This window comes from Poecilia formosa, unplaced genomic scaffold, assembly GCF_000485575.1.
Source record: "Poecilia formosa unplaced genomic scaffold, Poecilia_formosa-5.1.2 Scaffold323, whole genome shotgun sequence".
Lineage (NCBI taxonomy): Eukaryota > Metazoa > Chordata > Actinopteri > Cyprinodontiformes > Poeciliidae > Poecilia > Poecilia formosa.
The window spans coordinates 162,268-179,856 of NW_006800262.1; the positions used below are offsets into that span (position 1 = coordinate 162,268).

General features: G+C 38.9%; 2 protein-coding genes across 3 annotated transcripts in view; both read right to left on the minus strand.

Moving 5' to 3' along the window:
* The window catches only part of LOC107833085 (uncharacterized), a 6,168-nt gene extending 4,286 nt beyond the window's left edge, over positions 1–1,882 (minus strand). Inside the window, exon 1 of the mRNA XM_016661314.1 lies at positions 1,232–1,882. Within this exon, the coding sequence (XP_016516800.1) occupies positions 1,232–1,844 (613 nt within the window). The 5' untranslated portion in view covers positions 1,845–1,882. The remainder of the gene's footprint in view (positions 1–1,231) is intronic.
* A 1,231-nt stretch (positions 1,883–3,113) lies between these two features.
* Positions 3,114–17,589, minus strand: part of iqub (IQ motif and ubiquitin domain containing) — a 29,994-nt gene continuing 15,518 nt past the window's right edge. For both annotated transcript variants that reach the window (XM_007573286.2, XM_016661334.1), the window contains exons 6-13: positions 15,207–15,362; positions 13,538–13,748; positions 13,263–13,438; positions 5,480–5,650; positions 5,220–5,396; positions 4,121–4,369; positions 3,522–3,707; positions 3,114–3,395 (exon numbers count right to left, since the gene is read on the minus strand). In XM_007573286.2, the coding sequence (XP_007573348.1) occupies positions 3,294–3,395; positions 3,522–3,707; positions 4,121–4,369; positions 5,220–5,396; positions 5,480–5,650; positions 13,263–13,438; positions 13,538–13,748; positions 15,207–15,362 (1,428 nt within the window). In that variant the 3' untranslated portion in view covers positions 3,114–3,293. The remainder of the gene's footprint in view (positions 3,396–3,521; positions 3,708–4,120; positions 4,370–5,219; positions 5,397–5,479; positions 5,651–13,262; positions 13,439–13,537; positions 13,749–15,206; positions 15,363–17,589) is intronic.

Below are 17,589 nucleotides of genomic sequence, written 5' to 3' on the forward strand. Positions count from 1 at the left end.
TCTACAACTAAGTAATGCAATTTCCATCAGCGAATGCTATCTATAACTAAGAAAAATATCTTGTAAATAAATGTTAGTGGTTCAAAATCTTCACACAACCCAGATGTTCACAGAAGAAGTCTGATCTCCTGTGAACTCGGTAAGTTCCTGTTTCCCAAGGTAATTTAAATGATACTGGCCTCTACTTTCCTGCATATGTTAATCCATGGGCTCCTGCCCTATGTGTTACGACCACAGGGGTCCAAGGAGAAGCTCTACAGATCACCCCATTTTCCTTGGTACTTTTGAATACTTACCCAACCATAGTTTAATTTTAAATCACCAACAGAAACCTGTTCAAAGTTTAAAAATTTGTTCAAAAAGATCAATCTGTATTAAACACTAAAAATAATCATTTTTTCTCAACAGTCACAAACAAAAACTTAGAATAGCAAGAAAAGATTTCTGACAAATAAGTTTGTTTTGCAAAAAAAATTTCACTTCATGAGACAAAAATGTGTGATTTTAATTTTTTTAAAAGTTTTTTTTAAACAAAACTCAGTAGGCTTTTCTCATGGTGACATGCATTCATCCATCCATCCATCCATTTTCTGAACACCCTTGTCCCTCAGTGGGGTCGGGAGGGGTGCTGGTGCCTATCTCCAGCTAACGTTCCGGGCGAGAGGCGGGGTACATCCTGGACAGGTCGCCAGTCTGTCGCAGGGTGACATGCATTAACAATTCAATTTTTGCTTTTGTTTTTTTTCTGCAGTTCCACCTTAAAGTTTGATGCAGCTCTGCTTTCCTGAATGGACCATCTTCATCTCCACTGCAGTAGCAAACAGGCAGCTCTTTTTTATAGATTACAGTCACTAAAATGTTGCATTGTGCCCTTGTTTATATTTTTAATAGTGTAATTCTGTAAAGACTAAATATGTCTGGTGGTCTAGCTCTGATTTACATATCTTGCTAAATTGTGGGTTTGAATATTGCAATACTTTCCTATAACAAAATAGACCTGCAGAAAGAAATTACTAATAAAATATCTTACATATACATAGTGTTATGCTCTATATAGAGATATTCGTTTGCTTTGATTGTATATCTCACAATTTTGTAATTTATCATTAAACTCTGAAAGCTGAGAGGCTGTTAATATTCTGTCCTAAAATGCAGTCAGATGTGCCCTTTTTTTGTTGTTGAGCACCTGCCCCTTTAGTGGTCTCTCCTTTAGTGGTCTCTGCACAGCCCTGCTCCACTGCTTCAGTGTAATATCCTCCTATCAACTTGGGATCACTATTTGTGGTGTATACATTGAGCCAGATAATCTTTCGTGAAAATCCATCTATGCTTCCGTTAATACAAAAGCCAAATGGCTTCAGTTTATCATAAGAGTCAATGTGCCAAATGAAGTTCGGACCCTTTGAGAAGTAGTTTCTTCTTTGAAGACGTCTGGCTTGCCTCGAGGACACTCCGGCTGGATCTAATTCTCTCATGATCAGACGGACATCCTCCTTTCTCACACAAAGTCCATGTTGCCTGCATTTAGCATACATCCAACGATATCCGTGAAGCTGTCCAGAAGACTGAAGTTCTCTCCTAACGAATTCCACCAGACTTGCCAAATCAGCAGAATAGTTGCGACGAGTGTGTCCTCTTGCACGAAGTATTCTATTTAAATGTCGTCGCACACCGATGTGACACCCGTGCTTTTTGGCAAGCAGAAACTGAATATCCTTATATTGAAGGCCAATTTCAAAATAAAAAGCCACAAAACTCACACACGAGTGTACTGTCTGCTCCAATGTCGTCTGGTTCCGGTCTGCCTTAAAGTTTTGCGTTCGCAAAAGAAAAAAATTCCCCATGTCCCCTGGGGGGCTCCGTAAGTAGCAGACACGAAGGATCAGCACTTTTACAGTTACCGTTTGGAAACTACCGTAATCAGTTCAGTTAAATCTAAACTTGGCAACTTTTTCTTTTTCAACCGTAAGAAATGTGATATTCAATTGACCTGTTGTGACTCAAATGTTGGGTGTCCGCCCCTCTGCTGCTGCTGCTGCATCGCTGTGGAATGGAAGAGACATCTGAGGCTTATTTTTTTTAAAAAAAAAAAAAAAAAAAAAAAAAAAAACTTTGGGGTTGTGATTTATAGTCTGGTGCAGCTGATAGTCCGGAAAATATGGTATTTATTTCATAAATAGTGTTATTTCCTGGATTTTTTCTGTGAAGAACCCATAGAGGATTATTTGATTGTGCTTTCTGGAAAACAATAAATTTTTGCATTTAGGCACTCCTGCAATCATCACACTTTTTCTGTTACAAACTGACTCTGGCCCCCCAGCAGAAAAGGGAAAAGTTATGTGGCCCTCAGGAAAAAGTTTGGGGACCCCTGTACTAAAGTGTTTTTTTTTTTTCACTAGGGGAGCTCTGGTCTATGGTCATTGGATTTTTTTAAAACACTATTCAAAGCAGTGCAGCCAATTCTAAGCAACTTTTCCCCAATGTTAATCTCAGATTGAAACACAGATCATATCTATGACCAGAGTCCCACCAGTCTGTCCCCTGTGAAAACTGTGAAAACCCCACTTAATACAGAAATTCTCACTGTCTACAAACCTTCCCTTCTTCCAAAGGTTGCAATGAACATTGTTGCTGCAAACTGCATCACATCCTCAAATCAAGCAATCTGTTGAAAGTTTCAGTTGAGGTTCAGCCCAGCAACAATCTTCTGAACAGCTGTGACCAGGGTCGCCACCACCAGAGGGGGCTGTTGGCTGCAGGTTCCAGTCCTGCAACTGATGCCGACAGAACTGGTGCAGGCCTGGTGTCATGGGTGGGCATTGAGACCAATAGGGGAAATTGCCCACCTGGGACCCCCTGGTCTAGAAGCTGTTTTTTTTTTTTTATTTATTTACCTCAAAGTGCCCAACTTTCTATTATTCCCATCTCGATATGATGCAACAGGGGCCCCCACATTTTCCATATCTGTGCCCTGTTGTGAAGTACTGCTGTCACTTCAGTGCAGCTAAAACAAACCCCAGAAGTCTTATAGCTTAGCTTCAGCTCCTGTTATCAGTCTCAACTCTTCACATTGAGTCTGATTTAGCAGTCAGTTGAATCAGAAACACAATAAAAATCATGAAATGTTTTGTTTATTTCACCCATAAGGCAAACATGTCTGAAAGAAGCAGTGAGAGTAGTATAATAAAAGGACACAGGATTTGTTAATGTCCTGGGGTTACTGAGCTGTGGTCAGGATTCTCATTAGTGACCAACAGGCCAAGAAGACAAACTGGTTGTGCAGCAGCACCTGACTAAAGGCCCAGGTTCTTTGCTATAACTGGGTTCTTGCTGAAGTGTTGACGTGCCATTGAGTGTTTCTGTTCAACCCATTGGATGAATGTAGTTTCATATGCCTGGAAACACAGATTAGAAAGATTCAGTCAGACAACTGGATGTAGTCAGCCCAGGGAAAATACATTCAGCAAAACCTGTGTTCCCACTTTGCTGAACCTCAGTCACAGCCAGCCACTTGACCAAACCTTATGGATGTGTTCCACTTGTGTGTGAGCTGAAATCTCCTCTTTGGACAACAGTATGCAGTTCCAGGGGCTCCAGTCCTCCTGGACATCCCAGCGAGCAAACACCAGGTTGTAGATGTCTCTGCTGCCATTCAGAGCTGAGCAGGAAGACCAAACCTTCTCTATCAGGTAGCGAATGTCGTCCACCTGGACAAAGGCAAAGGTCAGCATGTAGGTATGTTGGCCTGTATGAAGTCTAATTTAGATTTATTTTGGTGGTTTCCCTGTAATTTCAAGATTGAATTTCGGTATTTGTGTGTTTAGATAAATCTCTTTTAGTTGTTTTCATTACTTGTAAAAAAAAAGAATTTCTTTCAAATTAATGAAAACATCAGTAAATAACATGTTATTTGTAAACATGCACTCCTTTTTCAACTAAACCAATGAGAAAGTTATGTTTGTTTCGCCTTTTAAATGTCTTCAGATAAATCCATACCTCCAGACACCTGTAAAACATGAGGTGCATGTGTTCTCTTAAAGAAATCTTAATGTATCTCACTGAGTTTGACAGGGCTTCACATAAACAAGAGTTGCTCACATGCAGAGAGAGTAGCATTTACCTGCAGCAAGAAGGGGATGGAAGTTTCTGGATTGAGGCGGTGTTCATCAGTTCTCAACCTCCTCAGGATGTTTTGGTACACAGAGTTGTCATCTCGAGGTCTTGCGACATTGTCTAGGCTGGTACAGTTTCGGCAGCGACGACTCCGGCAGCCAGTGGTACTTGAACCAAAGTCGGCAGACCAAAGGTAGCGCTGGCACCCGTGGCAGAAGAACATGTCGTGCTGCAGCTCAGATGGTTTCTTGTGAACCTAGAACAGACTCTGTTACGCTGAGATCCTGTTCACACACATCTCTAAAGTCAACATGTCCAAGGACATTTTGATGCAAGTTAACTTCAGATTGTTATTAATGTAGTTCATGTATTAAGAATAGATTTATTCTGCATAAATTGCTGTTTTTAATAATCTGTCTCCATTTTCAATGATTCCATCCAGTGGTGCCAAATTTTTACTTCTGCATGGCTATAAAAAATAAACACCCAGCTTTATAAAGTTAAATAAAAATCAAATTTTCTTTGCTTTCAAAGTCTTTTCAATGTCAATATAAAGACTATTCCTTAGAGTATCAAAAGTGGAATAAATACGGAGAACATTTTTCAATTAATATATATATATATATATATATATACACACACACACACATATACAGGTCCTTCTCAAAAAATTAGCATATTGTGATAAAGTTCATTATTTTCCATAATATAATGATAAAAATTAAACTGTCATATATTTTAGATTCATTGCACACCAACTGAAATATTTCAGGTCTTTTATTGTTTTAATACTGATGATTTTGGCATACAGCTCATGAATCTAAAATATATGACAGTTTAATTTTTATCATTACATTTTGGAAAATAATGAACTTTATCACAATATGCAAATTTTTTGAGAAGGACCTGTATATGTGTACATAATGTCATCAAGAAATCACTTGACAACATGAAGTAGGCTGAAAGGTCTTAGAAAGGATCAAGAAGGATAAAACACTGATCTAGATTTCTTGAAGACAGACAGCTTTGATCTATGACTGAACATGCCATCACAGTAAACCCTCTGGCTTTACATAAAGAGCACCATGAACATCATATGGTTTTACCTTCAGCAATTTGATCACTTTGGGGTTAAACGCTGGTGTTCTGATGTACTGAAGGAAAAGAGTGCAGATCCTCTTCCTCAGGCCCTCCAGATTATGATCCTTAACATCTCGACCCATCAAGTCCATTTCCCTGTCAATCAGATCAATGATGTCCCACACCAGCTGACACTCATGCTCCTGTCCAATAAGGAAACTCAGTGGTGTCAGCATCTCTGTGAAGCACAGACAGCAGACACCTGCAGTGATCTCAAGAATATTACCATAACAGTGTTTCTCAGCTTCTCTAGGAAGTGCCGTCTCTCCTGCTGGTCCACAAGGAACTTGCTGATGTCGTCATAGATCTCCTTCAGCGCCCTGGCTCTGACGTCAGGCACAGAGTCCATCTCAAACAGACGACCTGTGGCTGATCGCCACTGATGGGCAGCAGCTGTCTGGACCGGGTACACCAAGCTGTTAGGATTTCTGCTGATAGCAAAACTATACATACTGCCACAAGGTTGAAGGTTCCACTTGCTTTTTTATTGCATGTCTACCCATTCCTCATTTCTGAAATCTGGTGTACTAAACCTGAAACTTGCCACAAAGAGGGAGAAAATGTATGTTTTATTATGGCTTTGCTGTACTAATGTTTCTTGGCAATTGTTCTTATTCCACTGGAAAACCTGGTGATTCCTCCTTAAATGATGCCATTCCTTTGTAAGGAAGTTCACTTATTGTCTTGAGGAACAGAGCTGAGCATGGGGATGGCATCTGAGGACTAGGATATGTTTATCTCAGTTCATCCAGAAAGTATTCACTTTTTTAAATTGTTACTTTACAGCCTTATTCAAAAATGTATCAAATTAATCTTTCCTCAAAATTCTATACACACATACCTTAATTATGACAATGTGGATTTTTTCATGTTTTGCTACTTTATTACAAATAGAAAAATTCAAAATCACATTTACAGTCTTTGCTTAATATGTTGTTAATGAAGCTCTACACTGAGCTGCTTCCACTGACGATCCTGTTCTCCAGCTGTGGTCAATTCAACTTGATTTGGAAAGGCAAGCACTTTTGGTCCCACAGTTGACAAAGCAGGTCAAAGGTCACACACCAATCTGGAGTTAACCCAAATGCACCTTAAGGACTCTCAGACTTATATAGACCATAAGAGAATTATTTACATGTGAAAATTAAGGATTTAAAAGTATATGTCCACTTTGAGCAAAGGCAGTTAATACTTATGTAAATGCTCGACATTGGGTATTTGTGTGTAGAATTTTGAGGAAATATTTGGAAAAAGGCTGGAATAAAACAAATTGTGGAAGAAGTGAAATACTGTCTGGATGCTCTGTTTTTATCAGTAATTGTGCTGTACTGAGGGAATTAGCTGAAGTTTTTGTGTCTATGTGGTTTGCTGCAAGCTGGCGAGATGAAACTTCATGAAGTATCGAGGCATCCCATCCAAATGTTTGACTCATGAGCCGATGCTTCATTTGCTCTGCTGTGACATCACGTGGACAATACAAAATAGGCAACGTCAAAACAACATGATATATTGTTGTTGAATATTGAATAAACAATATTGAATAAACAATATTGAATAAACAAGTCAATGATTTGTGATTCTGATACATAAATTCTTATAATCTTAATCTGTTTATATGAAACAATGGCTGGTTCAAAAAGAAAACTGGAAACAAATGGGGGAGAGAGTTATGATTAATCAAGCTATATCATTATAGAACAAAATTACATTATTTATTACTTAAAAATAAAATCTTTAAGTGTGCTTGGGTTTAGGTAGTTTTCTGTTTTGAAATGATTCTGTCTGCTACAGAAAAGCAGATTAAGCAAGAAATGCATCAGCAGGTTTATAAAAGTTGGGATAACATATTTTGTCACCTCCCAATTTTCCACAGGATGTGTGCTGTATCATTTTTGCATCCTAAAATGACTTGGCTGAGCTCAGCTGACCTGATTCCACTGGAAAACCTGGTGATTCCTCCTTAAATGATTATTGAGCTCTGCCTTTCTACAGAGCTCAACAATAACGAATTATTAAAATTCATTTGGATACTTATCCTTTTAAAAGACTAGAAATTAGAGGGCAGTATAGGGATTAGGTTTTTGTGTGTTTCTAGATTATTGAGTCTGTGTTGTTGTGTCTTCCCTTTGACTGTCTCCAGCTGTTCCCTTTTTCCCCTGATTATCTCCTTGTGGATTTAATTTCACCTGTGTCCCCTGCTCCCTGTCGGATCCTTGTTTTGTAAGGCGTGTCTAGTCTAACCTGCCTCAGTGTCTGAGCTCCTACCCTCACTGCTCACCTATGGTGCCTGGATTTTGTGTTTATCTTCATTAAAACCATCAATTTCACTACGACCTGGTTCCACCAGGTCTCATTCTCACCACCACCAAGAAGCATTTCATGACACACAGGATTCACTGCGTTGGTTTTTTGACATAGGCGAAGGTTTATTACTGTGTGAAACTATTTGGAGATATAACACTGCCAGACAAGGGAAAATTTGGTCCATCAGAAAAAAGATGCTCCAATGAACTGCGAACGCACATGCAATAAAATCCTAAAACAAGAAAATGTGATGGGTGAAACAGCAACGTTCTGGCATTTAATTCGATCTGCAAGCAAACTGACAAACCAGTTCCTGAATCAGTCACAATGAACACCCCGCTTGTGAGGCTTTAAATGCCACAACCTGCTCCATTACCACAAGCCTCAATATGCGCTTCACAAAAATTCTCCTGGATTACTCGACACATGCTCCGAAGCCTCGACACAGAAGACGCATCACCGGTTTCCCTTTAGTATTTTCTAGTGGACCAAAAAAATTTTACTCAGATGATTTTTATTCCTTTAATACAGTGGTTTCCAAACTATTTCTGGGCCCCCCTATGGCTTACAAATAGCTGTCTGGTTGAACAATGTGTGTGAGCGAAGTGGGTGGGAGGTGGATTCTTAGAGACTCCCTGTTATACTCAGCCCCGGCTCCAGACAAACAAGGGGGGGAAATCAACTTTTTGGGGGACAAAATAAATCGTAGCTGAACATAGACAGCTTTACTCAACAGTCTGTTAGTTTGGGGGAAAAACTGAAAAGTTATTTGCGTTTTGCTGGTTTGCTGCCGTGATTCTAACACACCTGTAGCTCCGCACAGCAGCAGCAGGTCTCCTTCACAGGTGGAAACCCAGCGCGAGTGTCGTAGTTCTCATGTTGCGTTTAAAAGCGGCTCGGAAAAACAGGTTACAACATGTTAACAACGGATTAAACAGTTTTAACTGCTGATAAAAGTGACAGAGGACACAGATATGGGAAGTGAGGAAGCCTCTACTGTATCAAATTGACATAGGAATAACAGAGAGTTGGCCATTCTAAGGTAAAAACCCAGCGCATACAGTGTTCATGTTTTGTTTTGGGGTTTTTTTCATCCAGATGGCTTCCCGCGCCCCGCCCCTGCAATGGCACGGCGCCCCCCCTAGGGGGCGCACCCCACAGTTTGGGAACCTCTGGATTACACAGTTACCAAACCGTTGACAAAGCATCAGCTTGCTGGGTATTTTCATGTAATCTCTCATTTTTGATGAACACCCTTGAACCAGTTTCAATGTGGCACAAAGCACAGCTGGATTTTACATGTGAACAGTAGAAGTGTGTTTTTCCTGTGTACTATATGGCTTTTTGCATCTGGTGGGCACTGACTCTTTTTTTCACAGATTTTTGTGTGGTACGGACTGACAATTTCATCTAGCAAGACAACACCACCCATTGAACACCTCTGGATGAGACACTGAAAAACTAGGACTGCTTCATTTTTCAATTTAGCATCTAATTCCCATTCTCACATGGCTTATTTCATATATCCAAGCATTCAAGATCAGATATCTCTCAATGTACAATCAGTTCAAGAAAGTCTGGAAGTTTATACACCATCATTGAAAAAATAAAACAACAAAATAATTAAAAAACCACAAAATGGCTATAATATGCTCATAAATGCTTCTTTCTTTGCATGGTAACACTGAATAATTAAGTGTTGTACAACATACACAAACTCCTGATGTCCATTGGGATGGACATTCAACTTTAAAAAAATCCTACTACTTCATGATAGAAATAAAAATGTCAAAATACCTTCAAATACTATGACTGGAAATGCTTAAAATTATATTGAGTAATTTTTAGGCTGTTATGAACAATTATATTTTTGATGTAAAACAGATGCTTACTCCTCCCCGCAGGGGCGCCGACAGGAATCTTGGGCCTCCTGACAAAAAATTTGTTTGGGTCCCCCTGCACAGCTGCTGCTACAATTTTTTTGAGTCTATTTCACCCATAAAAAGCGTCACAATTTTAAAGGCTTGCATTTGCCTTGCTTTCTGTGGTCCAATACTGATACTAGCACAATATTTACTGCTCATGAATTTAACATCCAACAGNCCCCACAGTTTGGGAACCTCTGGATTACACAGTTACCAAACCGTTGACAAAGCATCAGCTTGCTGGGTATTTTCATGTAATCTCTCATTTTTGATGAACACCCTTGAACCAGTTTCAATGTGGCACAAAGCACAGCTGGATTTTACATGTGAACAGTAGAAGTGTGTTTTTCCTGTGTACTATATGGCTTTTTGCATCTGGTGGGCACTGACTCTTTTTTTCACAGATTTTTGTGTGGTACGGACTGACAATTTCATCTAGCAAGACAACACCACCCATTGAACACCTCTGGATGAGACACTGAAAAACTAGGACTGCTTCATTTTTCAATTTAGCATCTAATTCCCATTCTCACATGGCTTATTTCATATATCCAAGCATTCAAGATCAGATATCTCTCAATGTACAATCAGTTCAAGAAAGTCTGGAAGTTTATACACCATCATTGAAAAAATAAAACAACAAAATAATTAAAAAACCACAAAATGTCTATAATATGCTCATAAATGCTTCTTTCTTTGCATGGTAACACTGAATAATTAAGTGTTGTACAACATACACAAACTCCTGATGTCCATTGGGATGGACATTCAACTTTAAAAAAATCCTACTACTTCATGATAGAAATAAAAATGTCAAAATACCTTCAAATACTATGACTGGAAATGCTTAAAATTATATTGAGTAATTTTTAGGCTGTTATGAACAATTATATTTTTGATGTAAAACAGATGCTTACTCCTCCCCGCAGGGGCGCCGACAGGAATCTTGGGCCTCCTGACAAAAAATTTGTTTGGGTCCCCCTGCACAGCTGCTGCTACAATTTTTTTGAGTCTATTTCACCCATAAAAAGCGTCACAATTTTAAAGGCTTGCATTTGCCTTGCTTTCTGTGGTCCAATACTGATACTAGCACAATATTTACTGCTCATGAATTTAACATCCAACAGTCCACATCCAGTATGCAAGTAGGTTGCTTACATTCTTTTCTATTAGATTATTGAAATGTCTCCCCATGAGCAACAGTCAAAAGCAACGTGCAAAATATACATGAAGCAATCCAGACTTCTCAAAAAGCTATGTAGTTGCATTTTATTCATCTGCAGTACATAACTAATAAAAATATGTTTTCTCCATATTTGTTAAAGCTGTCATGATGTTGTAGCAGTTTGTTATGAGACAGATAATCTGAGAAAACAATCAATCTCCTCCACCTCCTTCCTGAATTACTGTTACTGGTTAAAGTAATGCACCGTTCTGACCAAAACAACCAATCAGAACTAGTAGGACGCTCTTAGCGTTGTCAGTTAGCCTCATTCACTCACTGCTAAATGCGGTAATGGTGGAGAAACAACTTATCATTACAAGAAACCGTTTATCTGCCATCATTGGTAGCTAGGCTAGCTAAACTGAGCATTCACAGTTTGAATCTGCACAGCTCTGTGCTATGCTAGCTGCAGCACGGCACAAATCGAGGAGGAGGAAGGATGAGCAGCACCACATGAGATTGTGATTGACAGCATTAAAACTCTCCTGCCACTGACTGGTTGTTTCTAGCACTGGGAGAAGGCAGAGGAAATAGATTTTTCACAGATTACCTCTCATACCATACTGTCACAACATAATGACAGTTTTAACAAATATGTGGAAAAAAATATTTATATAAGTTACATACTGCAGCTTTAATTTCACTCAGGAGAGGATGGGTCAGGAGGGACGTGTGTTATAACTGCTGCTGACTGACTCATCTGTTAAGTGGTAAAAGGTACAAGGGACAAGTTAAATATATGAATATGTTGGTAATTTTTTTCCTTAATTCATTAAATGCTAGTGAAAAGGAGGCAAACAGTAGTTTGTAGCTAAGCTAATTATGCTATATGGTTGATAATCTCACACAGTCTACCCACCTCTCGGAGAAAAACTGGGTTATAAATTAACACTCTTGCCTTTTTCTTTTGTTTTCTCTCTCTCTCTTTTTTTTGAAAACCTGATTTTATAACTTTTCTTAGCAGCATAGTAACTCCCACAATCGTTCGTGTCTTCCACTCTCTGCAGATGAACAGCGTCACGGTGAAGCACTCCAAGCAGGAACGAACCATTTAATGCAGGAAGGGGGTCCGGGCAAATATAGATGTGTGTTTTATGATCTCGGAGTGAGAACATTAAATTTTTACTGCTAAAAACAATCTTTGAAAATATAATATGATTAATTTTGTAATTGACAGGGCCCCTTTTTTTTTATTTCTATGAACAAAAAATAAATAAATTGTAGAGGGCCCCCTGTTGGTCATGGGCCCCTAGAATTGTCATCAGTTTCCCCTCCTTTACCCCTGTTTAGACTTTAAACAATAAAGTTTAAAGTCTAAACTTTATTGTTTTTGTTTAATAAGAAACCAATCTGTAAGATCCATCATGCAAATAACAAATTCCTTAATTTTCTTTTCTTGGTTTAATCCGATAAAAATAGCATGTCGATTCTGGTGGACGAGGGGTCTGAAGGAGTTAAACTTAACAATTATGGAATTCTTATGAATCTGCACGTAAGGACTCAAGTCTCTTTAAAGCAGTGTCCTCACGCCCTCCTGCCATGTTTTAGGTGTTTCCCTTCTGCCACACACCTGGATTGAGTCTGTGGGTGGTTAAAGATGCGCTCCTTTACCTCATTTGGTAACACTTTATTTGAAGGGGGGTGAATAAGACTGTCATGACACTGTCATAAACATGACATAACACCTGTCATGAACATGAATAAGCCTTCATGAATATTTATGACTGTTGTCATAAAGCGTCATTCGGTAAATTATGACACTTTTAATACAAAGTTGACATTATTCAAAATGTCTTTGTTATGACAACTTGACATTAACCAATAAATCATTACTGTTTAAACTTTACCTTTAATAACATAAAGTTACCTAATTTTTAAAGTGCAGTCAGTAATTATTTTATAACAAATTTATATCAGTAATGATTTCTTGGTTAATGTCAAGTTGTCATAACAAAGACATTTTGAATAATGTCAACTTTGTATTAAAAGTGTCATCATTTACCGAATGACGCTTTATGACAACAGTCATAAATATTCATGAAGGCTTATTCATGTTCATGACAGGTGTTATGTCATGTTTATGACAGTGTCATGACAGTCTTATTCAACCCCCTTCAAATAAAGTGTTACCCCTCATTTACCTTGCTATGCCTGCTTGTTAACATAAATTCCAAAACAGACCTTTAAATATTTAGATTTTCAGGTTGGCTACAAGGCTGAAGCAGGGTAGTTATAGTCACCAAGGAAACTTATTTGTCTGGAAGGTCTCATGAGCTGTTTCCACTGAAGCTGCACAAATAGATCTGAATAGTTTAAAGTTCATTAAAGTTAATCTAGTTTCCTTCTGCCATATGTTGATGTACCACTGGGCAAGGCATTCAACCCAAAGGTTACCTGCCAATATGCATATTGGTGTTAAATGTGTGTGTTTGTGAGTGTGAATAGGTGAATGTTAGGCTTTAGCTGGTGTGTCTAACAATGTCAATCTTGACGTTAAAGGTGTTTAAAGTACCAGGTTTTCAGTGAGCCTTTTGAGCAAAAAAGTGACCTCTGACCTTATTCAGGAAGTTCCTGATGATTTTATCTTGATTGATAGCTTCTACGTTGATTTGATGGCGGCCAATGGCAGCGATGAACTCCATCTCCTGCTCCAGCAGCGCGCACAGAGCTGCTTTCCTCTCAGCACCACGCAGGCTGCAGTTTATCTGCTCCTCCTCCTCATTCCTCCACTCTGAAAAGCAAAAAGCACAGACAGGAAGAGAGATTATACATATCCAGACATCCAGACACAGATGTTTCCTACACCCTCAACCCTGGGTCTCAGGCGTACTCTCCAGGGCATGGTAGAGCAAATTGAAGTCCTCTCTGGTCTGTGGGTTCATCCAGCGCCTGCGGCGCTCTCTCAGCTGCGCCTCTTTCTCCTCTTTGCACTTTCTTTCCTGAAGGTCAAACCAGGCGAGGCGGCGAGCTCGCTCTCTCCTCAGCTGCTCCACTTCTTCCTGGGCTAGCCATCGCCGAACATAGGACTGCAGGCAGATAACCTGGGAAATAAAGAATATATATACATTCACACACCTTTAGACTTTTCTAAAATTTAACAAGATCCCATTTCAATAGAATGCATTTAGGCAGCTTTAACTCTTTCTGTCAGGGTTCAAAGTGTTCATGGGAATATTTGAGTATATTTCCAGGGGTGCTTTTTAGGGTCAGACACTGGTGTTGGGAGCAGCAGTCTGACTCCATCCCAGAGGTGGTCTTTAAGCTTAAGGTCCGGGTTTTGCACAGCACTTCTTCCACACCAAACTCACTCATTCAAGTCCTGTGGACCTCACAGGGTCTGAGTAAGGAGTGAGGACTCTGCACATATAGACACACATTTTGCTGCAGGTCCACCTACAGGTGGTTTGGGATATGGTTGATTAACATAATTATTCCTCAAGAAGCAGCTCCAGCTAAGTCAGATTGGGTGGAGAGCGTCTTTGAACATCAGTTCCCAGGTCTCGCCACACATTCTCAGTTTCGTAATGAAAATTTAGCTTCTATGTTGATATTTCGATAATGTTGGAAAAAAAAAAACCCCACAATTTTACAATTGCAGAGTTTTTATTAAAGAAGAAACACAATTCAAATTACATGTGAATACTCTTGTCCATGCAAAAGTAATTAAAAAACATGGCGTGACATGATCCTCCTACAACTTAATGTCATCTTCTTCATCCTTTCTGGTTGTTGATCATATGACTCATGTTGATGCAAAAGAATTTGATTCCATAGTGGTCTTGTGAAATTCACTAAAGTCGAACCAACCAAAAACCACCTCATCCTAGTATAAAGACTTGATTGGGAAAAAAAGTGTTTTCAGGAAATTGGCGTGTTTTCATTAAATTGTGCAAATTGTAATTACAATTTGCACAATTATGAGGTCAATGGAAACACAGCTGGTATTGGATTTCATTTGTTACTTTGACTGGTCCATTCTCATACGGGTTCATACACTGTGTTTTGATATTTGTGACTGGATGATCTGCTGGTTCTCCTACTGGAAGGTCAACTTCCTCCAGTTTCTAACTGGTTTCCTCCCAGGGTTCTCCTTTAGCTCCAGCCATCCTCCTATCATTCTATCTGACCTGCTTCTCTGTCCCTGCTGAAAAATATCCTCCCCCACACCATGATACTACCACCGTCATGCTTTGTGGTAGGAATGTGTCAGAGCAATATGCAGTTTTTCACTTTTTGCCCGTGGGTCAACAATAGTAGGAGTGTGTTTGCTGTCCCTATCACAGCTGGACTATTTACGGCTTGTTGCCATTCTCCCAGACCTGCACTCACAGCAGTTCTACTGACTGGTTCTCCCACTGGAGCTGTGGATCTCTGCAGCTCCTTCACAGTCACAGCCTGTTGATGCCCATGGTAACTTATCATACCAAAATGTTTTCATGATGTAAAAAAACAAAACAACAAAACAGTGTCCGTCAACAAGGAAATTAGTTTTCACTCACAGCATCTAGCCTCCTGCCATGATACTCATCAGCAGTCACATATTTCACAGGAGTTACCAACTTGTCATTGACACAGGACACGTAGCAGCCAATGCCAGTCATCTGAGTGGACATGTCCACAGAACACTGCTGCAGCTTAGACTTCAGCTCAGCTGTCTGTTTAGGAGAAAACGAAACACAAATGAATTTCAGTGGAAAAAAAAACTCTTACTCTCTAAGAAAGAAGGTTGGGTCCAATCAGTCTCATCCCTTCTCCAATGTCTCTGAACCACATTCCCTCATCAGCAGCTCATTCAGTTCTACAGAGGCTGACAATGTGCCATTACTTTGATTCAGGTGTGTTGCAAAGACACATCTAAATGTTTCCAGGGAAGTAGCTCTAGAGAGGCATGGACTTAGACAGCTCTGCTCTAAGCAGTGTAGGCTATTCTAACAATAATACCAAATTTTTCATTAAAAAATGAAAACACCCCATCTTACATATTTATGAAAATGTAAAAATGTAAATAAAATGACATGTACATATGATTTTTATTAATTTTGCAACACTGAATAAATTGAGAAATACAAAGAACCAAAGGTTGAGGAGAAATACTTTCAACGTGTTATAAAAAACATAATAAAATGGATGTATGAAGGACCAAAACTGACATAATAAAAAAATAAAAGCATAAATATATATTGTGTTTTGTGTCAGAAACTTTATAATAGTGTTATAGCTCCTGAATTTTTTATTTTTCTCGTGAAACTCTCCTCCAAAACTTATGTTTCAGTTTGCAGCTCTCATGGACTCAGAGGTTCACCATCAGGGTTTTCATAGTGTGGACGAAGCAGCCACTGAAGTTGGCTTCTGATTGAGGGGTAGGGAGTCCTCCGGTTGCCCGGACTTTGGATGGTAAGCTAACGCTGATGTTTGTTTTACAACTACACTCATATTTAATCAGTTGTAATATTAATGAAAAGTTAATGTGTTTCAGTAACACAAACCAGCTACAGATTAATTACACAGAGGGATGTTTCAAAGTTTTTATTTATAATTATGACTTATTATAAGTTATAATTATACACATAATTATAGTCATTAGTTACAGCTAATGACAACAAAGCATGTAAGATTAGAATATACCAGCAGAGAAAAATGTTTAAATACATGCTTAAACATTATTTTCAAAGGTACTCTTAATCTACGAGACAAGTCTCTTAGGAACTCATTCTAATTTATTAACTATGACTGTACTTGTAATACACCAAACATAGGCACTAATTTCAGCCACAGTATTGTTTTTTTGTTTTTGTTACTGTTACGATCTGTGTTTCTGTGTGTTTATTTTTGAGTTTCTGTGTAGTCCTGTTCCCTGTGAGTCTGTCTCTGCGTCTTCCCCATTGATTGTTTCCCAGGTGTGTTTCATTCCCTTAATTACCTCGTGTGTATTTAAACCCACCTGTTGTCTGTGTTCCTCGTCGGGTCCTTGTCTAACGTGTCTATTGTTGTCTAACGTATGTCTTATGCTTTCCAGTAGAACTGTACAGTCCTGGTTTGCTAAGCTCAAGATTCACATTGTCAGTTGCTACCGGTTGTTAGCTGTGAGCTAATTGTTCCTGCCGTGCTGCCTGACTTGGACCGTGTTGAGCCACTTCATTAAATCATAATCTTTTCACCAATACCTGGGTCTCAGCGTTCTCTTCTCACCACTACCACCACCAATCATGACAGTTACAGTATGTACACATTGCACATTAATTAATATTCATATTGTGTATGTTTTCAGATGTTGGTAAACTGGCACAGCAGACCATTTTGTGGCCTCCGTCTCTGTCCAGCTTCACAGACTCCCAGTGGGTTCACAACTTCAGGATGTCCAGAGAGCTGCACCGTTCAACATGGAAATTATGTGCCAAAAACAGTGATGGCACATACATTTAAAATAAAATCTGTCTTATTGACATGCAAGAACAATCTGTATATTACTGATTTGAAGTAATTAAATATGTTTGATTATGGTTCATGTGATCAGGTTCTAATGAAGCTGAATAAAGCTATGTTCCTTCTAATCTGTGTAGTTCTAATTTAATCAAATCTCATGTTCAAATATCCCACAGACTCTAAAATGGATTGTTTGCTTGGGGCTCAAAATACCTTGAACTCAACATAATCTTCATAGAACAAAGCTAGCAAAGTAAAATCTAGTAATGATTGAAGGTTTGGGACCATTTCCTGACTTCTTTGGTTTCATATTACATTGAAGACTCCAATAGGACAACTAAACAGTGGATAGAAATATGTAGTACAATGCGTTATATTATTTAATCAATGATTTTTACATTATCTTATTTCTCTATTATTTTTTGCACACACATTTCTAACATTTGTGTTTGTCATCTA